Raw genomic sequence first — 22,419 nt, forward strand, 5'->3', positions numbered from 1 at the left:
AGGGCAAAAACAAAACAAAAAGTCTTAACCTTAAAAAAAAATGAATAAATTGAATTTTATCAAAATGGAAAGCTTCTGGTCTATGAAGACAATTTTAAGAAATAAAATAAGGCATATACTTCAGAAAATATTTTCAAATTACATTAATATGATAAATGACCTATACCCAGAATATTTAGAGAACTCTTACAATTCAACAGTAGTAAGTTAAATAACTCAATTAAAAGTAGAAAAGATACTTGAATAGAGACTTCATACAAAAAAAAGATATAGAAATGGTTAACAAGTACAGAGAATGAGTACAGAGAATGAGTTTATCACTAGTCACAAAGAAAATGCAAATTAAAACCAGATGGAGATACCACCACACACCCACTAGTTTGGCTAAAATTAAAAGGACTGACAATATCAAGTGCTGTAGAGCAAATGAAGCAATTGGATCTCTCACTTATTGCTGGTGGGTGTGCAAATACTAGTATAATATAACTAGTGGCCTGGTGCACAAAATTTGTGCACAGGGGAGGGGGTGTTCCTCAGCCCTGCCTGCACACTCTCCAATCTGGGACCCCTCAAAGGATGTCTACTGCCAGTTTACAGGGATCGGGCCTAAACCAGCAGTAGGACATCCCTCTCGCAATCTGGGACTGCTGGTTCCTAACCGATCACCTGCCTGACTGCCTGCCTGATTGCCCCTAAACACTCTGCCTGCCAGCCTGCTTGTCCCAAACTGCCCCCCACCGCCAGCCTGCTTGCCCCTAAATGCCCCCCCCCCAAGCCTGATCACCTCCAACTGACACCCTGCTGGCCTGCTCGCCTCCACCTTCCCTCCCCACTGCCCTGCTCACCCCCAACTGCCCCCTTGCTGGCCTGCTCACTCCAAACTGCCTCTTGATCACCTCCAACTGACCCCCACTGATGGCCTGCTTGCCTCCAAATGGCACCCCTGCTGGTCTGCAAACCCCAACGGCCCCGCCCCCCACCAGCCTGATCACCCACAACTGCCCTCCACTCTTGGCCTCTAACCGCCTCTACCTTGGCCCCACCACCATGGCTTTGTCCAGAAGAATGTCCAAAAGGTCTCCTGGAAGGTCTCCCAGTCTAAATAGCATATTCCCCTTTTATTAGTATAGATAGAGGCCAGGTGCACAGATGGGGGCTGGCTGGTTTGCCCTGAAGGGTGTCCCAGATCAGGGTGGGGGTTCCCTTGGGGCGTGAGGTGGCCTGGGAGAGGGGCCTGTGGTGGTTTGCAGGCTGGCCATTCCCTAATGGGGTGAGGGTCCCCACTGGGGGGGCATGGCCAGCCTGGATGAGGAGCTAAGGGCTGTTTTTAACCTGGCCACACCCCCTTCAGGGTGGGGGTCCCTGCTGGGAAGGCTGGCCAACCTTGGTGAAGGGCTGATGGCTATTTGCAGGCTGGCCACACCCCTTCAGGGTGGGGGTCCCCACTGGGTACCTGGACAGCCTGGTGAGGGGCTGATGGCTGTTTGCAGGCTGGTGACAGCCCTGAGCCACCCAGGCTCCCAGACCCTCTTTGAGCAGAGGCCACAGCAGCTGGAAGCAGGTATCTGGGATTTATTTATCTTCTGTAATTGAAACTTTGTAGCCTTGAGCAGAGCCAGCAGGAAACTTGGCTTCCTCCATCACCAGGGACAACCCAAGCCTCCTGTTTGCTCCAGCTCCATGGCCACAGCCATCTTGGTTGGGCTTATTTGCACACTTGCTCCCGATTGGCTTGTGTGTGTGGCTTGTGAGTATAGCAGAGGTATGGTCAATTTGCATGTTTCTCTTCTATTAGATAAGATTCCTTTGGAAAACAGTTTGGCAAGTTCTCATACACATGGCATAAGACCCAGAATTTCCACTCTTGGGTATTTTCCTGAGAAGGGAGAAGCATATGTTTACACAAAAGCCGGTATATAAATGTTTAGAGCAGATTTATCTATAACAGTCCAAAACTGGAAAAAAAACCAAATGTCCATGAACCAGTGAATGGATGTTGTGCACCCATGTAGTGTATTCCTACTCGCAATCAGGAGACAAGCAACACCATGGACAAATCTCACAAGCATTATGCTGAATTAAAGAAGCAGACACAAAGGCAGCATATTGTGTGGTTCCATGTATAAGACATTCTAGAAAAGGCAAAATTATAGTGTGTGTGTGTGAGGGGTGGGGAGGGGTGGACGACCCAGATCAGTTGTTCCCAGGTTAGTAGGGGTGGAGGGAGAGGTTTGACTTCCAAGGGGCAGGAAGGAAATTTGGGATGATGGAAATGTTCTGTACCTTCACTGTGGTAGTGGTTACACAACCATAAACATTTGTCAAAAGTCATCCAACCGTGTATAGTAAAATAAATAGGACCAAAAAATAGACATTTGTAGTAAAGAATAAATCTGTGGGAAAAAATTAAAACAGCAGTGTTAATGATTTCATGAAAGCTTTTTACAATTTGTTATAACATTGTGTTGGTTCAGAATTTGGCTATAAGGGTCAAGCTGACCTTGGTTCAAGTCTTGCCTCTGCCAGTCGCCAGGAGAGAGAACTTGCGCCAATTATTTCATTCATCCCTCATTAGGTTATTGTGGGAATTTAATGATGCACTTTAACCACTTTATAATTGCCTCATAATGAGAATTCAATAAATATTAGTTATTTGAAGAACATTTAGAAACAGCTTAATTAGGGAGACATATAGAAGCAAATAAATTACAGTATCATGTGAAATCAGCAGAAATAGAGCAAGGGTAAAATACAGTGATGGCATAAAATGAGAAATGTTTTGTTATGTCTAGAGAAGTCAATGAAGACTTTCTGGAGAAAATCATGACTGAAAATTTGAAAGATCAATAGATGGTTTTCAGGCCAATTAGGAGGATGAAGGGCATAAAATGCCATGGTATACTTGGAGAATTAAAGCAATTTGCTTTTTTTGTGTGTGTGTATGATTAGAGAAGCTATTGCAATAGTGTGCAGTCAGCCAGAACAAGGTCTTGAATGCCAATTTAAGAATCTTGTTACACCATGAAATACTATGCAGCAGTAAAAAAGGGATCTCTTAGCCTTTGAGACAGCAGAGGGACCTGGAGAGTATTATGCTAAGTGAAATAAGCCAGTCAGAGAAAGACAAGTATCACATGATCTCACTCATATGTGGAAAATAAAGAACAAAATAAACTGATGAACAAAATAGATTCAGAGACAAAGAAGCATGGAACAGACTAATGAATCTCAGAGGGAAGGCTCCAGGGATAGGTGGGTGGATGGGAAGAGATTAACCAAAGAACTTACATGCATATATGCATAACCCATGGACACAGACAATAGTGTGGTGAAGGCCTGGAGTAGGAGTGCGGGTGCAGGCTAGAAAGGATGGGGAGAAACGGGGACATCTGTAATACTTTCAGCAATAAAGATTTTTTAAAAAAGAATCTTGTTGCATTTCATCATATATGTGGTAGAGCAATTGGGAGCCAGAAAAGAGAGAGACATATCTATACTAATAAACGAGTAATATGCTAATTAGACCGGGAGTCCTTCTGGAGACCTTCTGGACGTCCTTCTGGACAAAGCTGGGGGGTTGGCTGGCCTGAAAACTACCTCTAAACAGCCCTCAGCCCCTCATCTAGGCTGGCCACACCCCCCAGCAGGGACCCTCACCCTGATGGGGGCATGGCCAGCCTGCAAATGGCCCTCAGCCCCTCACCCAGGCCGGCCACACCCTCCAAGGGGACCCCCACCCTGATCCAGGACTCCCTTCAGGGCAGACCAGCCGGTCCCCACCCATGCACCAAGCCTCTATCTATACTAATAAAAGGGTAATATGCTAATTAGACTGGATGTCCTTCTGGACAAAGCCATGATGGTGGGGCCAAGGCAGAGGCAGTTAAGGTTGATCAGGCCTGCAGAGGAGAGCAGTTAGGGGGATCAGGCCAGCAGGGGAGAGCAGTTAGGGGGATCAGGCCAGCAGGGGAGAGCAGTTAGGGGGATCAGGTCAGTGGGGGAAAGCAGTTAGGGGGATCAGGTCAGGTGGGGGAGAGCAGTTAGGGGGATCAGGCTGGCAGGCAGGTGAGCAGTTAGGAGCCAGAGGTCCTGGATTGCAAGAGGGATGCCCAACTGCTGGTTTAGGCCCGATCCTGCAGGGAGTCAGACATCCGGCAGTCAGACATCCCCCAAGGGGTGTCTGGATTAGAGAGGGTGCAGGCTGGGCTGAGGGACATCCCTCCTCCTCCTGTGCACAAATTTCATGCACCAGGCCCTAGTTATAATATAAAGATAACTGATAATCCTGAGAAGATGGATTGAAGTTCGGATGAAGCTAGAAGATGGAAGACCTGTCAGAAGGCTTGTTAGATGAATCCAGTAAGGGATGGTGACATTCTGTAGTTGGGCTATGGAAATGGAAAAGTCAGAATAAATTCAAGGGACTTTTGGGAAATCCAATAACTGACTGTTTATGAAGAATAATGATTCTAGGATAAGTGTTAGGCTTCTTGTTGGGTATTTAGGTAGATGGTATTACCTCTTGATAAATAGAAAAAAAAACCTGTTTAGATTGAGAAAATTATGAGTTTAGGTGGATTAATGTTGATATTGGAGGTACCTGTGAACATGCAGATGGAGGCATCCAGTAAGAGGACTGGATAAGCCTAACGCTCAGTATTGGAGTCTGATTTGGAGCTATATATCTGGCAGTAAAGTCACAAATATGTAAAAGATCACTCTGGAAATGCATATAGTATGAGAAGAGAGTCAGGAACAGATCCCTGGGAAATATCAACATTTTAGACCCTATAAAAAAAAGGCCTTAAATAGTAGTCATGAAAATAAGAGGTCAAGAGCAAATAGTATCAAGGAAACCAAAGATGGTGTTTCAAAAATGAGGTATCATCAAGACGGTTATATGCAGCAGTGAAGACAAGGAAGATGAAGACTAAGAAACAACCAATAGATTTTGATAGATTCTGTGGTGGGATCAAACTAGATGACTATAGTTTGAAAAGTGAATTAGATGTTAAAAATATGGAAGTATCAAATGCAGGCTACTTTTTTGGAAAGTCATGGTCAAGAAGAGAAAAATATAATGATAGCTAGAAAGAGATACAGGACAAAAGAGGTTTATTTTATTTATTGCTATCATTATTATTATTTTGCATAAGGCATAGGAGAAACTTCACATATACTGAAGGGCAAAGGCCTGGAAGCAAAGGAGAAGCTGAAGTTCTAGGGGTGTAATATTTAAGGTCCAATCAGAAGACAGAAATTAAGTGTTATTTGACCACAGAAAATTTAATATAAAGAAGCATGTAACAGATTGAGGATCCTCAGAGGGAATATTGGCAGGGTGGGAGGGAAGAGATCAACCAAAAACTTATATGCTTATATGAATAACCCATGGACACAGACAATTGTGGGGTGAAGGCCTGGGGAGAGGAAGGAAGTGGGCAGGAAAAAGGTCTATGGGGCGGGGGGGGGGGGCCGATATGGGACATCTGTAATAATAAAGGCACATTTTTAAAAAAGAATCACTAAGTATGTAGAAAGCTATTTATCAGGTAATTTAAAAGGTGAGAGGAGACAAAAAGGGATGTGAAAGTTGCAACTGTAAAAAGCACTCAGGGTTGGGGGATCAACAGGAGCAGGTAGAAGATGGAGTGTGCAAGGGGGACTCCAGGGAAGGGCAGATTTTTTGCCAAAGTCAATCAAAGAGTATTTTATGAAGCTATCCCTTGAACAGCGCTTAAACAGGAAAGAAAGAATATTCTAAAAGTTGCATATAATCTGGCAAATAGTAATTGCTCCACAAATATTTGTTGAATAGATGATGAAGCAACAGAGTGAGCAAAAATCTAGAGGAGAAATAGGGAAAAGTTTTGGGGGACCAATAAGCTTGGCTGGGGCTTGTATGATGGGAGAGCAGCGGGAAATAGGCTGTCCGGAAAGATTAGGGGTGAGGCCGTCAGCTCTGAACACCAGGTTGATGAGTGTCAACTTTATTTGGGGAAGCCAGTGAGCTTTGCGTAGGGGAGTGACAGGGCTAGAGCAATGATTTCTGGAAGTTGATCTGTCTGCGGTATGTAGAAAGAACTGGAAGGAGAGAGAAAGCACAGGCATCAGTAAGGAGGCCTGGGTTGGGTGACAGTACGTAGCGAGGGGCCAAAACAGGGGCCAAAACAGAGATGGCTAATTGGCTCAGCTGCTGATTGGAGCTGGCAGCAGGAGAGGATGAGGGGAGCAGGAGGTTCTAGACCAGTGGTTCTCAACCTTCCTTAATACAGTTCCTCATGTTGTGGTGACCCCCAACCATACAATTATTTTCGTTTCTTCTTCATAACTGAAATTTTGTTACTCTTATGAATCGTAATGTAAATGTCTGATGTGCAGGATATATTTTCATTGTTACAAATTGAACATAATTAAAGCATAGTGATTAATCACAAAAACAATATGTAATTACAGTGGGGCCTTGACTTACGAGCGTCCCGACTAACGAGTTTTTCAAGATAGGAGCCATCTCTCTGCCGATTTTTTGCTTTGAGTTGCGAGCTAAAATTCGGGTTAGGAGCCATCTTCAGATACACCACCGCTAGTTGGCGCAGCAAACGTCACAGTGAAGGCCACAACATCAGCCCAGCATCACGTGTCTCACTCGTTCACTTTTTGATTTGACATAGGAGTAATTTGAGTTAGGAGCTCCCTCACAGAACGAATTAAACTCGCAAGTCAAGGCCCCACTGTATATATGTTTTCCAATGGTCTTAGGCGATCCTGTGAGTTGGTTGACCCCAAAGGGGTCGCGACCCACAGGTTGAGAACCGCTGTAGACCTTTGGGAGGAATGCAGAAAGAGGAAAGAAGTGAGGGTTTCGAAGGGAACTGGGTGCTCCGTGCATGGGGAGCTGGCAGTGCGCGTCTGCAGCCCAGCGAAGCCCTGGCAGGACGTGGCGATGTGTAGGCTGTCCGCACGGATTCTGACGGAGGCGGTTCTTGGGAGCATCTGGGCGCGGTGAACCCAGACAGAGCCAGTCCACTGGGCAGCATTTGCGGCCGCACCGCGTCCCAATGTACAGTTTTTACCTGGACCGGCACTCAACAGCTACGACGAGGAGATTCCAGGGTCTATCTCTATCCTGTCCCCGAACCAGGGACTCTGGGAACTGAGAACGAACGTGGCCCCTCGGGTAGCGACCGCTATTCCCGCGGGACGAAGCGGGCGCAGGACCGCCCAGCGCGCTTCCAGGACAGGACGTGGGTTCCCGTGCGCAGGCGCGGCCCGGAGTCGCCTAGCAACCGGGGACAACCTTGGACTAGGAGTAGCCTTGGCGTGTGCAGTTCGCTGGGTCTGGGGAGCAGCTGCTCGCGGGGATCTCCTGGCAGGTAACGGGAGGGGGCGGCTGCATGGCTACCACGCGGTTTGGAGAGGCCCAGGGTAGAAGTCCCAGCAAAACTTGGGGACTGGAGCAGCTGCCGCGCGGGAAGGGGGTAGGGGTGGGGGGGACATCAGGGACAACTAAGGGGAACCCTTTGTGAGGGGTGGTCGGTCCCTAGCCTACACCCGCAGTGTTAGGCTGGGCTAGGAGTGGGTTTCATAAGCAGCCTGATCACCTCCCCTTTAACAGACAACAAAACTGAGACCCCGAGAAGAGATCTGAGGGTTCCCTTACTTGACTCAGGGAGTGGGTCTTGACTTGCTCTAGCCCTCCTCCTCCCCTTCAGGTCTTCTCAAAATAAATCTCCCCACTGGAAAATAATGAAGGTCGCCTAGACTTGAAAGTTCACGAAGGAGAAATGTGAATGATCAATAAACTAAAATAATAATAATTAATAATAATAATAATAATCATAATAATAATAATTAAAAAAATAAAAAAGCTGCAAAATTAAAGGCGACTTGTTTTCATACCCAATGCGTTGAGTATGAGGTTCATACCTTTTCATCTAGTTCTTCTGCAGCTAGGGTTTTATTCTAAAGAAACAGTTGTAAATGTGGATGAAAATTTTATATCTATGGATTCATTCATTTATGTCTAAAGTTCATTGTTGCCTTGCCCATAGTTCCATAAAATTGTAAACAAATGCTCAATAGTAGGAGACTAGCTAGATACACAGTGGCTTTTTTAAGTATTATTTTAAATGACACATGTTGATTCATTGGTTATGATTGGAGCAATAAATTGAGGCAGAGATTTCAAAACCTGCTCATTAATTTAAGAATTTAGTGGGAAATGGTCCCAGGAAAGGAAGTTGAGAATAAGGGATAGAAATCCAAGTAGGATGGTAAAATCACTGTAGAAAACACACACACACACAAAGAACTATATTAAAATAGTGTTACCTCAAAGAGCTGATTTATGAGTGATTTTTATTTTATTCCATGTGGCCTTCTTGGTTTTACAGAGTCTCTATAGTGAAATGTATTACCTTTATAAGTGGCATACTCAAAAATGGTTAAAATGGTAATTTTATGTGTTTCAGTACAATAAAAGAAATCTATGGGCAGGTGCTAAATAGTTAAGGGAAACGGTTAGTTTGCTTCAAAAAGTCAAAGGGATTTATTTTCATAATTCGACATCTCTGTAGCTTTAAAGGAAAACAAATCTTCAAAGAATAAAATAATATAAGGTAATTTAATTGTATCATATTGATGTTAAGTGAAATAAGTTTACAAAGTTTTTTGTTTTTTTTAAATTTAGGATCATCTCTGAGGCTCCTTGTCTGTGGCCTATGTCAGCTTTATACATTCTCCCCCATTAACCATTACACACAATATTATAATACAAACACAAACTAAACACTTCCTACTTCACAATAGTGCCTAGACCAGCTTTATCTGCAATTCTGTATGTTTAGACTCTCCCTGCCTCTATACTCTTCAATATGCAGTTACTCAAAACCTGAAATAGGAAAAATGAATTCCTCAGTGAAAATCAGATGACTTAAAGCAACTTTATGCTGGTGTAATTTAGTTGCTTCTCAAATATTCATAATTTTGCATAATTTTGTTAAATATAAGACTGCTATATTTCAGAATCCTATCTAATAAAAGAGAAACATGGTAATTAGCATAAAACCGCTACCCTTCCCATTGGCTAATCAGGGAGATATGCAAATTAACAGCCAGCCAAGATGGCGGCCGGCAGCCCGGCAGCTGATGCGAACAGGGAGGCTTGCTTGCTTCAGTGACGGAGGACTCCAACGTTCCCTGCCTGACTTGCCGGCCTCTCAGCTGAACTCTAAGCAACTATGTTGCAAATATAGAAGCTAAACAAAACCCCAGAAACCTGCTTTACTCAGCCAGGCTTCAGCCAGCCGGACTGCAACATTGTATCAAATACAGATGGTAAACAAAGGCCAGAAACCTGTTTTCAGCAGCCGAGGCCTCAGAGCTAAAGCTGGCCCAGAATAAAAAAAAAATTAAAAAAAAAGGAGCAGTTGGGAGCTTCAGTCACCGGTCAGCGTGAAAACGGCCCTCAGCCCCTCAGCCAGACTGGCCAGGCACCCCAGTGGGGACTCCCACCCTGATCCAGGACACCCTTCAGGGCAAACCAGCCAGCCCCCACCCATGCACCAGGCCTCTATTCTATATAGTAAAAGGGTAATGTGCCTCCCGGCACCGCGATCAGCGTGACAGGGGGCAGTGCCCAAACCCCCTGATCGCCCCGCGGCTCTGTGTGTGACAGGGTGCAGCGCCCTAACCCCCTGATCGGCCCTGCTTTGTGGGTGGTAGAGGGCGGCGCCCCAACCCCCCCCCCCCCCACGGGCCCTGCTCTGTGTGTGACAGGGTAGAGCCATAACCTCCCCATCGGCCCTTCCCTGAGTGTGACAGTGGCGGCGCCCCAACCCCCTGATCGGCCCTGCTCTGTGTGTGACGGGGGGCGGTGCCCCAACCCCCCTGATGGGCCCTGCTCTGTGAGTGACAGTGGGGAACTCCTCAACCCCCTGATCGGCCCTGCTCTGTGTATGACGGGGGGAGCTCCCCAACCCCCTGATCGACCCTGCTCTGTGTGTGACAGGGTACGGAGCCCCAACCCCCCTGATGGGCCCTGCTCTGTGCATGACAGGGGGTGGCGCCGCAACTTCCCTATCGACCCTGCCTTGAGTGTGACGGGGGCGGTGCCCCAACCCCCCAATCGGCCGTACCCTGAGCATGACTAGGGGTGGCATCGCAACCTCCAGATCTGCCCTGCTCTGTGCATGACAGGGGGCGGCTCCCCAACTCCCCAGTCGGCCCTGCTCTGAGCCCGACCAGGGGCTGCACCTAGGGATTGGGCTTGCCCTCTGCCACCCGGGAGCAGGCCTAAGCCAGCAGGTCGTTATCTCCCGAGGGGTCCCAGACTGCGAGAGGACACAGGCCGGGCTGAGGGACCCCCCTTCGCCCCCCTCCCCCAGTGCACAAATTTTTGTGCACCGGACCTCTAGTTGATTATAAAGAGCTATGAAATCTCATTTTTCTAGAGGTTAATCATTGCATAGATTTTTATTTATCCAGAATAGTTTCATGAAACATTTTAGGCACAAAGTCTAGGGCCTGTGTGCTTTTTAAGTATCTATGAAAGGTGTTTGAGATTTGGGAAAAATGGCCCTAAAATATGAAGACAAGGGAAAATTAATTTTAAATGTTTTGCATTAATATTAAATTTTGATTACATTTTAAAATAATTAATTTTGCAAGAATTTGCAAGTGCACAAACTGATTGCTGAGTGATTTCAACTGCAAAATTTTAAAACAGTTTATGATGATAATTATATATAATGGGGGATGTGGAGGTGTATTTTAACATTTTAATATATTGGCTATCGTGTGAGGAAGTGCCTCACAGAGTAAGCTTGTCCAGGCCATCAAAGGCCTTGAAATCTATGTGAACTGAAGTTAGGGACTTGGAGTAGATGTCTTTCAAAAGTCCCTATGAGTTTCTAGGAACGTGTGGTTTATCACATATGTGATCAATTCTGGCCACTGTCTCTCATGCTAGGAGCTGCTTTTCTCCCCTGACAAGCTACCTGAACTAACGCTGACATTGTAGATTCTCTCCAAGGATTTTCTACTTCTCAGGATTTCTTTTGAGACTGTAGTAATTTTCTTAAAACTAGAATATACCCTCTGAGTCGGATTGCCTAATGCTAAACATAATCCCACAAACTCTCACTGGAGAAAATTTGGAAGATTTCTAGAGTTATTCTAATAGTCCCCAACATCTTGAAGTTTTCTGTACCCAGGTGGAGTTAATCCTCTGTGGTATATCAACTATATCTACGATTCCTTTTACCTTTTTCCACACAGGCATGGATACATGAGGGCAGGTAGAAGAGGGTTTTGCAAGGAGTAATCCTTATTTTTCCAAGAATACATTTCTTTAGATTCTCAATTAGTTTTTATTGAGATTTGGATTACCAGATACAATTTTGTTATTTGGGAAAATGACACAAATGTTCATCTGGGATTGATAGATCTTGGATATAATTCACAAAACCATTACTCCCGGGAAAACAGAGTTAATTATTTTTATAAATGCTGAATGTCTACTATGTGCCAGACACTGTCCTAGATGCTTGGGATAGATCCATGCAAGAAAGCAGACGAAAATCCCTCTTTTTGTGGCAAAACGTTCTTGCAGATCTCAAAAGTAACTTGGACTTTATCTCCCAAGCCCTACATGGTAAACTAAAAAGTGAATATTGTCACTAATATATTCTCTTCCTTTCCAAATTAGAAGCCAGGACTAATTCCCAACAATCTTTTCAATCAATTCATTTAAAATCACGGTTTTAATAGGGACGTAGGTAACATATTTGTATGTTTTCAGTCATTTCTACATGTATCGCATTGTCACTTTTTAGGTAAAATATAAAGGAAATAGGCCTCATAAAGGTATAGATAACTGAGAAATTTGTACATATATAATATGTAAACAACATTTAAACCATTTATTGCATCTTTTCCCAGAATGGGTAAAAAGATAAAGAAGGAAGCAGAACCTCCTCCGAAGGATGTGGTAAGTTTCTGATTTGAATACTAGTAGCATGTCAACAACCAGTTTTAAAAAGAAATTGTTCAAACAGTTTGGCATGTACCAGTATATACATGCGTACATGGTGGCAGAAGTCCAAATTCTGACTAATGATAACATTAGTCAGAGAAATCTAATATTATATAAACAAACATTTACAACATTGTCATTACCTAATTAGCACAATTAGAGAGTAATTATTAGCTTTTAGTATGTGGATGGCATCTTTATAAGCCAAGTTAATGAATAAATAGTTTTGGTTTGTTCTTTTAAATACTTTACCTTACCAGTCTCTCATTAATGTTAATTATCCAAGTGAATTTTCACAATTAACTGGGAATTATGCTACAGCTATTATATATGCATATAAGGTTGTCAGAGGATGACCTTTTGGACGTCAAAATACAATTGGAAAATTGTATTTTCCAATTCTGTGGAGAGAGAAGTCTGGATTCATCATCAATTTCTATTCCAAATGCTTAAGTAATACATTCCTTATAACACAAAGCTCTGTTTCTGTTTTTAAAAGCATGTTTTTATCTTCTATCTTCACATTTTTTGAATTACTGAAAAATGGTGTTTAAAAGAGAAAATGACCCTGGACAATTTTTAGTTTAGAAATTTATTTTGAAAGATACTTGGTATGATTTTCTTCAAATAAAACATGAATGGAAAAAAATAAGCATGTATAGTCAACTCACAGGATTTTATAGTTTGAAAGAAATGGAATTTAGTGCACTGGAGCGTCAAGATTACAAATGCAAGCTTGGTCCCTATTCTGTCTCTTACAAACAGGGTGTGTGTGTGTGTGTGTGTGTGTGTGTGTGTGTGTGTGTGTTTTATGAAGTTGCCAAATTTGAACAAGTTATTTCAGTTTTTCATCTCTTCAATGGGAATTGTAATGACTGACTCATTTCAGTTGTATGAATGAAAATGAAATAAAATGTATAAAGTTCTCATTACCTGGCACATAGTTAATACTAATTAAATTTGAATCATGGGTTCCTTTAAACTCTGACACACACACACACACACACACACACACACACTTCAATACAGTTGGGAACAGAGGCTATGGAAGCACCTATCTGCCAGGTTTAAAAAAGCTTTGCATTGTGGTCTCCTGATGTATTTTCATCAATCTGGCTGCTCTCTGTTGGACATACTTTTAAAACATAACAAATTCTCTTAGTTTTCATTATGTTCTAGGTTTTCATTACCTCTCCTTTTGCTGAAAAAGAGCATTATTGATATTTTATTACTAGAAAGTGAACTCATGAACATAGAACTTGATGACAAACACTTTGGATTAAAATGAGAATTAAGGGACTATTGATGGAACTATTAGTCTGACTCATTCTGTAATTTTGTCATGCATTTCTGGTATTGTTCTCTGTATCCCAATCCTTGGGTGTCAAGATGTGAGAAACCAAGCCAACCCTAGCTTTAACAGAAGTCTAGCTCTTGCTTTCTAAGTTCACAACAGCCTTGGGGGCAGCCAGAGGCAATGTGCCACAATTACCAGTGGTCCCTGACCACTGATTGCCCTAGGTCCTTCCATCTTTCCCCTTCTCTGTCTTTATGCTAAAAAGTTGATAGATTAGTATTAAAATATCTAACTACTTTTCTGGCTTGTAAATTCTAATACTTTAAAGCAGTATACTATGATTTAAGGCATCTGAACTTGGAATTTGTTGCAAGGCATTCTTCTTCAAAGGGTAGGCAAGGTTTGATGTACAAGTTATAAATGAAAACCAGTTTTAAAAGAGGGATACATAACTGCCTGAGAAAATAAACTTTTCTGTGTCAACTAATGGTAGTTTTGCTTTTTATGTGTTTCCTAAAACCATTGTTTCCAAAGATATTATTTTTCCCCCAATTGTTAAGGTTTTTATTGAAGCATAATATACATAGAGAAAAGTGCACAGAAAGATACAATTCAATTAATTTTTACACAATGAACACACCCATGTAACCAGCACCCAGATAAAAAACAAAACAAAACATGACCAGTCTCCCAGAAATCCCCCATGCCCGCCAAGGACTCTAACATCATCGAATAGTGTGACCTGTATTTGAAATATATAAATGGAGCCATAAAGTATATTCTCTTTTGTCTGACTTCTGTTTAATAGTGCATTTTTGAGATTTATCTATACTATTGCATATAATTGTGATTTTTTTTCTTATTGCTGTATGACATCTCATTGTATGATTATACCTCAATTTACCTATCTATTCTAGCACTGATAGGCATTTTTAGTAGTTTCCCATTTGGGGTGTTATAAATTGTGTACGCATGAACATTCTAGAGCATGTCAATACATTTTATTTTCATTAGTCTTTCAACTACTAGTTAAAATGGGCAATATGGACAGAGAGAAGAGGAGTGCTTAGTGATATGGTTAAAACAAAAAGCTCCTTTTGCTTTTCTTAATATTCTTCTTGACAAAACATACATTCATATGTGCATATATGGTTTATTGACCTCCATCCCTCCTCATAAAAGGGAACACTAGCTAAGAAGATGCCTAGAAGTTGGAAGATGTGGCTTGAACAAACAATACAACTACTAGTATATCCTGCTCCCCCAAATTATTTCCATGTTTGGTTGAAAGGCTGTCAGTGATGCTATAATAAAAGGCAAACTTACTGTGGAATGATTGCATAAAATAATTACTAATAGAAATTACCTTAGTGGGAATTATTTATTATTAGGCAGGATATTCAGCAGCTAAGAGTAAGGTTCTGGAGTTAAACTACCTGAACCATCACTCCATCACTCACCATCCATGATCTGGGGCAAATTTCCCAACTTCTGTATACCTCGGTGAGGATATAGTGATATCCACTTCACAGGACATCCACTTAATATCTACTCATAGAGGCAAGGTTAGATCACTGTAAGATGCTTAGAACAGTGCCTGGCACTAGTTAAGAGCTTAATAAATGCTGTTGTTATTAATAACATAGTTGAGGGTACTGTTCATTATTCTATAGCACTGTAGAAGTTTGAACTGTCAAAGGAGGCAGGTGATCAGCTGTGGAAGACCAGCTGGCCTCTAAAGTTCCAGGGGGCCTGGTGCATGGCCATCATGATTCATGGCCAGGTCTTTGAGTTTATGAGCATGGACATTTTATTCTCTTAATATTTCAGAGGCAATTGAGCTCCAGTGGACAAATCACAGTATCTAAACTCAAAAGAGAACATGACCTGGTTCTAGAGCAGCCATGGGCAAACTACGGCCCATTTGAAATGAATAAAACTATTGAAAAAAAGGCCGTATCCTTTTATGTAATGATGTTTACTTTGAATTTATATTAGTTCACACAAACACTCCATCCATGCTTTTGTTCCGGCCCTCCGGTCCAGTTTAAGAACCCACTGTGGCCCTCGAGTCAAAAAGTTTGCCCACCCCTGTTTTCAAGTATCAATGATTAAGTATCAACTGAACATTTATGTTAATGGGTCAGCACCTTCTCTCCATAGTTAATTGTTTATGGGGAAACTAAGCTTGGTGAGTATTTTTTTTTTCTAGTGTAAAATTTTTTTTAAAATTTTGTTTTATTGCTTAAAGTATTACAAAAAGTATTACATATGTCTGCTTTTTTTTCCCCCTTGACATTCCCCCGGCCTCCCCTACCCACCAGTGTCATGTGTCCATTGGTTATGCTTATATGCATGCATACAAGTCTTTCGTTTGATCTCTCACCCGCCCTCCCCAACCCTCCCCGGACTTCCCATTGTCATTTGACAGTCTGTTCGATGCTGCTCTGCCTCTGTATCTATTTTTGTTCATCAGTTTATAATGGTCTTTATTATCCATAAATGAGTGAGATCATGTGGTATTTTTCTTTCATTGACTGGCTTATTTCACTTAGCATAATGCTCTCCAGTTCCATCCATGCTGTTGCAAATGGTAAGAATTCCTTCTTCTTTACAGCAGCATAGTATTCCATTGTGTACCACAGTTTTTTAATCCACTCGTCTGCTGATGGGCACTTAGGCTGTTTCCAAATCTTAGCTATGGTAAATGGTGCTGCTATGAACATAGGGGTGCATATATCCTTTCTGACTGGTGTTTCTGGTTTCTTGGGATATATTCCTAGAAGTGGAATCACTGGCTCAAATGGGAGTTCCATTTTCAGTTTTTTGAGGAAACTCCATACTGTCTTCCATAGTGGCTGCAACAGTCTGCATTCCCACCAGCAGTGCACAAGTGTTCCCTTTTCTCCACATCCTCTTCAGCATTGTCGTTTGTTGATTTGTTAATGATAGCCATTCTGACAGGTGTGAGATGGTACCCCATTGTTGTTTTGATTTGCAACTCTTGGATGATTAGTGACTTTGAGCATGTTTTCATATGTCTCTTGGCTTTCTGAATGTCCTCTTTTGAAAAGTACTTGTTTAGGTCCATTGCCCATTTTTAGATTGAGTTGTTTATCTTCCTTTTGTTAAGTTGTATGAGTTCCCTGTAAATGTTGGAGATTAAACCCTTATCGGTGATAACATTGGCAAATATTTTCTCCCATGCTGTTGGCTTTCTTGTTATTTTGTTGATGCTTTCTTTTGGTGTGCAGAAGCTTTTTATTTTGATGTAGTCCCATTTGTTTATTTTCTCTTTGTTTCCAATGCCCTAAAAGCTGTATCGGTGAAGAAATTGCTTCGGCATATGTCTGAGATTTTGTTGCCTTTGGATTCCTCTAGTATTTTTATGGTTTCCTGTCTTACATTTAAGTCCTATATGCATTTTGAGTTTATTTTTGTATATGGTGTAAGTTGGTGGTCTAGTTTCACTTTTTTGCATGTATCTGTTCAATTTTCCCAACACCATTTATTGAAGAGACTGTCTTGACTCCATTGTATGTTCTTGCCTCCTTTGTCAAATATTAATTGAGCATATTGGTTTGGGTTGATTTCTGTCTTTTCTATTCTATTCCATTGATCTATATGTCTATTCTTGTGCTAGTACCAGGCAGTTTTGAGAACAGTGGCTTTGTAATACAGCTTGATATCTGGTATTGAGATCCCACCTACTTTATTCTTTCTCAGGATTGCTGCAGCTATTCGGGGTCTTTTTTTTATTCCAGACGAACTTTTGGAGAGTTTGTTTTAGGTCTGTGAAATATGCCGTTGGTATTTTAACGGGAAGTGCGTTGAATTTATAGGTTGCTTTGGGTAGTATGGACATTTTAATGATGTTGATTCTACCAATCCAAGAACATGGTATGTTCTTCCATCTGTTTATGTCTTCCTCTGTCTCTTTTTCCAACGTCATGTAGTTTTCTTAGTAGAGGTCTTTTACCTCTTTAGTTAAGTTTATTCCTAGGTATCTTAATTTTTTTGTGTGTTGATAAATGGGATTGCTTTTTTAGTCTCTCTTTCTGTAAGTTCACTATTGGTGTATAGAAATGCCCTAGATTTCTTGGCATTAATTTTGTATCCTGCTACATTGCCGAATTCACTTATTAAGTCTAATAGTTTTTTGATGGAGTCTTTAGGGTTTTTTTTATGTACAATATCATGTCATCTGCGAATAAGGACAGTTTTACTTCTTCTTTTCCAATTTAGATGCTTTTTATTTCTTCTTCCTGTCTAATCGAAATGGCTAACACTTCCAGTACTATGTTGAACAGGAGTGGTGAGAGGGGGCATCCCTGTCTTGTTCCTGTTCTTAGGAGAAATGGTTTTAGTATGCTTGGTGAGTATTGAATCGAAGCAACATACAATAGTAGAACCTGCTCCCTCAACTGGGTGACCAAACTCAGTTCTTTGGAAGACTGCAATGTCTCCTGGGGCTTATTTTTCCTCAACCTTCTTCATCAACCTTAGAACTCAACCTTTAACACTTTGTCAGAGACTGCCCAAACTGCCCAGACTTTTTCCTAGAAATGAAGCATCATAGGGACTTATTTTCCTATTTTTCTCCCTCATCACAGATAAACAAGCCATCATGAATAAGAAATATAATATAAATTCACAAATATGCACATATATGGTAATTATCAGCTTGCTCCCCTTGCTCTAAATGTTTGTTACCTTAAATCATGTTGTAAAGCAAACTAGAAGCCAAACAAATTAGCTATTTTCATTTTAACCTTTATGATTTTTAGCAATTTAAAATCTATGTAGTCTTACTGAAAGTTCATACTTCCTTCTGTATCTGTTTCTCTTTTCCTGTGTAATTGATTCCATGTGATCCAAGACCACTGATGTGGTTAACACCTTCAAAAAAAAAAAAAAAAGGGCCTTTTATTTGCACTTAACCAGCACCATAAAAATCATTCGCTTGTCATGATTTATCTACTTTTCACTGAGTTCAGCTTTGTAATTTTGTATTCTTTTAGACTTGTGCTATCCAGTAATCACTAGCCACATGTAATTATTTACATTTAAACTTATAGTAATAAATTTATGCTAATTAAAATGAACAATAATTAAAAATTCAGTTCCTCAGTCGCATTAGTTACACTTCAAGTGCTCAAGTGTCACATGAGGCTGTGACTTCCGTAGTAGAGATACAGGTCAGCAATGCCACCGTCCAAGTTGTGTTGGACAACACTACCCTAGGTAGTCTCATTTTCTTCACCGACATATAAAAGTATCCCTATAAATCGATGGCTTCTCTCATGGACTGAGCTTAAAATTCAAAGCTTAGCCAAAACAGTCCCCCTTTCTTTCATTCTTTTTGTAAATAATTGGGTTCATCATTTATTTTGTGCAGAGCGTGAAATTATAATTTCACAGCCAGCTTGTCGGTGACTGATTGTGAGTTTCTCACAGGAAAGCAGATGGGATGTGTAATTACAGCACAGTATTATTTATTTAGTTGTGTGGCATTCTGTCAGAGCTATCATTTTATTCTCAGCGCCGTTTTTAATAAAAAATTACTATAATGCTGTAGGCTCTGTAGGAGAAACAAATGCCATGCCAAGTTTCTCCACTGTCTGCCAAACACTGACATGTCTCTCCTTTGACAGCTCTGTAGTCTGTGTGTCTCACAGCCACAGTCTCCTTTTCAGCGTCTCAAGACGCCATATCACCTTTTTCTTAATGATGACCGGAAGATGTGGCAAAATACTGAAGTGTTTTCTAAACACTTGAAGAAGGATGAAAGATACTTACTACAGTTGTTGTTTAAATGTATTTTCATGTACTCTAGTCTTTTAAGCATTGTAGGCATTCTGCGAAGATATGACATATCCATGTTCCAACTTAGTATATTTATGCACAACCTTATAAAATCAGCTTTAAAAATATTAAATGTCAGAGGACTCTGAAGTGAGAGTTTTAAAATGGAAGGGAAATTTGTTCTGAATGGGGGGGTTGATGGAGAAGGTAACCTGCTAGAATGCTAGGGAAACTGTCTTAAGTGGTGAAGCTGATCCAAGGCTGTGATTCTCAAGGGTTTGGAGGGGGTGTAAAGAGGCGGGGAGCTTATGTGGGTAGGATGGTAATGGTGGACTCCATCCCCACAAAAATGCACACCAAAATTTTTGCATGCAGTTTCAGTGGGCAAATGTATCCCTAGAGCAGCCCATGGATGGTTCCATGAATCTCTGATTTAGAAACTTCTCTCCTCACATCAACAAGCAATACACAGTTAAGGTACTTTAGGCCAGAATCATAAAAAAGAAGTTTCCAGAGGCACCTTACAGACATGTATTGAGTTTCCATACGCCAGACTTATTCTAGGTAATGGAGATAGAGAAATAACATAGTCCTTTGCCCAAAGAAATTAATTCATTTATTGGACAAATATTGTTCTACACCCTGGGCATATACCTGAGAACAAAACAAAGTTAAGGCCTCAAGGCAGCATCCATTCTAGTGGGGGAAATATTCAGTTAATAAATAATAATATAATTCAGGTAGTGATAAGCTCCATAAAGAAAAAGTAGCATACAGGGTGGAGAGTGATAGTACCTGCACCACTTTAAATAGGATCTACATTAGGGAAAGCCTTCCCAGTGGGGTCACATTTGAGAAAGACTTAAATGGAATGAAGGAATCTGCTATGCAAATATGTGGGTGAGAGTACTCCAGCCGATCAACAATAACTAAGGCTTGACTTAGTATGTTTGAGGAATGCTAAAAAAGTTGGTGTGCTTGGAGATTGCTAAGCAAGGGATCAGGAGGTGGGTCACAAAGGTGGTGGGGTGGTAGTGACAGGGCCTTTTAGACTATGTTAAGGAGGTTGGATTTTTTCCCCTCTACTGTGCAAAATAGGGGATTCATTAGGAGGTTACAAATAGAGGAGTAGCAATAACTAAGTTACATTTAAAACAAAAAAAATAAGACCATTCTAGCTACAATGTGAAAGAAGAGTGAAAACGGGAAGACCAATTTGGAGGCTATGACAGTAGGGCAGCTACTGTCTACTCATAGAAGCAAGGTTAGATCAATGTAAGATGTTTAGAACAGTGCCTGGCACTAGTTAAGAGCTTAATAAATGCTGTTGTTATTAATGACATAGTTGAGGGTAGTGTTCATTAGTACCCTTAGGATTAGGCTGTAACTGTGGAGAAGGTGAGAAGTGACCAGACTGAGGACATATGCTGATGGTAGATTTGACAGAATTTGGTGATGGATTGTAGGTGGGGTGTGAGAAAGAGAGGAGCTGAGATATTTCAAGGTTCTTGGACTAAGCAACTGAGTAAATTATGGTAAAATATACTAAAGTATACATGTAAAACAAAGAAAGAGTGCAGTGTGCTAAGTGCTATTATATAGAAATTCAGAGGAATATAGCTGTGAGAAAGAAAAGAAAGCCCCAGGGTTTTTAACACCAAAATGACTATGAATAAAAAAACAATAGAAAATGTATCCAGAAAGATGGACTCCTTACTATTAAATGAGCCATAAACTTCTATAGTTTCAAGTATTATTTTATTACTTTAATTTTTTAGAAATGAAATAAAACTATCAAAAAGTGGTAGGTGACATCACCTCACAGATGATGGCTTTATTGAGAACCATTTGGTGAGTCAGTGAGGGTGAAAGTCAGATAGAAACTGTTTACCTGGAGGTAAGAGTGAGAAAATGAATAAAAGTAAATAGTTCATAAGATTTTTGACAGTGAAAGGGATGACTGGATGCAAATGAAAGAAAGCAAAAACTAGTGTTCATTCATGGTTTGAGTTTTTGAAAATTAATTTGAAGAAAAGATAGAGGAACAAGGAGATTTGAGGTTTGATTAGGAGTGTTATTAAAATAATAGATCATAAAATCTAAGCAGCATAAGAATTGAAGAAATGAGAAACTGGATGAAGTGAAAGTAGAGGGAGAAATGGGGGTGGGGGTATCCCAATGAAACTGAAGGATAGCTGTAGTAGGAGAAGCCAAATAATGAAGCTGTCTCTCTACCAAGAAATCCTTAAAGTCTGAATATGGTGGGCGCTAAGAAAGCAAAGTGAGTAGGTAAAGAGAAATTGGTGGGATATCATAATAGCAGAAAACAAAGTTGAATGATAGACGAATGCTACTGAGTCGGAATTAAGTAGAGGACATAGAAGAGAATTCTCAAAAGTAATGAGAACATTTCTGCTTCTGGATAGGATGTAGTAGTGGTGGGTAGCAGTAGGGCACTTCCTCCACTATAGCAACTCAAGCTCTAAAGCTTCTGCACAACAAAAGAATCCATCAACAAATGAAGAGAGCCCACTGTATGGGAGGACATATTTGCCAATGATATATCCAATAAGGTGTTAATTTCTAAAATATATAAAGAATGTACACATCTCTACACCAGGAAAACAAACAATCCAATTAAAAAATGGGCAAAGGACCTGAATAGATGCTTCTCCAAAGAGGACATACAGAAGGCCAAGAGACATGAAAATATGCTCAAACTCACTAACAGAGAGATGCAAATGAAAACTATAATGAGCTATCACCTCACACCTGCCAGAATGGCTATGATCAATAAATCAACAAACAATAAGTGCTGGTGATAATGTGTAGAAAAGAGAACCCAAGTACACTGCTGCTGGGAATGCAGACTGGTACAGCCACTGTGGAAAACAGTATGGAGTTTCCTCAAAAAATTAAAAATGCAACTGCCTTTTGACCCATCGATCCCACTTCTAGGAATATATCCTAAGATCCTGAAACACCAATCAGAAAGAATGTACACACCTCTATGTTCATAGCAGTGTTATTTACAATAGCTAAGATCTGGAAACAGCCCAAGTGCTCATCAGTAAATGAGTGGGTAAAAAAGCTGTGGTACATCTACACCATGCAATACTATGCAGCCGTAAAAAAAAAAGGAAGCCTTACTGTTTGAGACAGCATGCAGGACCTGGAGAGTATTATGCTAAGTGAAATAAGCCAGTCAGCCAGTCAGAGAAAGATAAATATCATATTACTTCACTAATATGTGGAATCTAATGAGCAAAAAAACTCATGAACA

At 41.0% G+C, this 22,419-nt stretch overlaps 1 protein-coding gene across 1 annotated transcript in view; it reads left to right on the top strand.

The window, feature by feature from the left end:
• The first annotated feature begins 7,286 nt into the window (after positions 1-7,286).
• The window catches only part of ARMC3 (armadillo repeat containing 3), an 88,803-nt gene continuing 73,670 nt past the window's right edge, over positions 7,287-22,419 (top strand). Inside the window, exons 1-2 of the mRNA XM_081104012.1 lie at positions 7,287-7,373; positions 11,941-11,989. Coding sequence (XP_080960138.1) covers positions 11,942-11,989 — 48 coding nt within the window. The 5' untranslated portion in view covers positions 7,287-7,373; position 11,941. The remainder of the gene's footprint in view (positions 7,374-11,940; positions 11,990-22,419) is intronic.

The sequence above is a fragment of the Myotis nattereri genome (genome assembly GCF_964212035.1).
Source record: "Myotis nattereri genome assembly, chromosome: 1".
NCBI classification, from domain to species: Eukaryota; Metazoa; Chordata; class Mammalia; order Chiroptera; family Vespertilionidae; genus Myotis; species Myotis nattereri.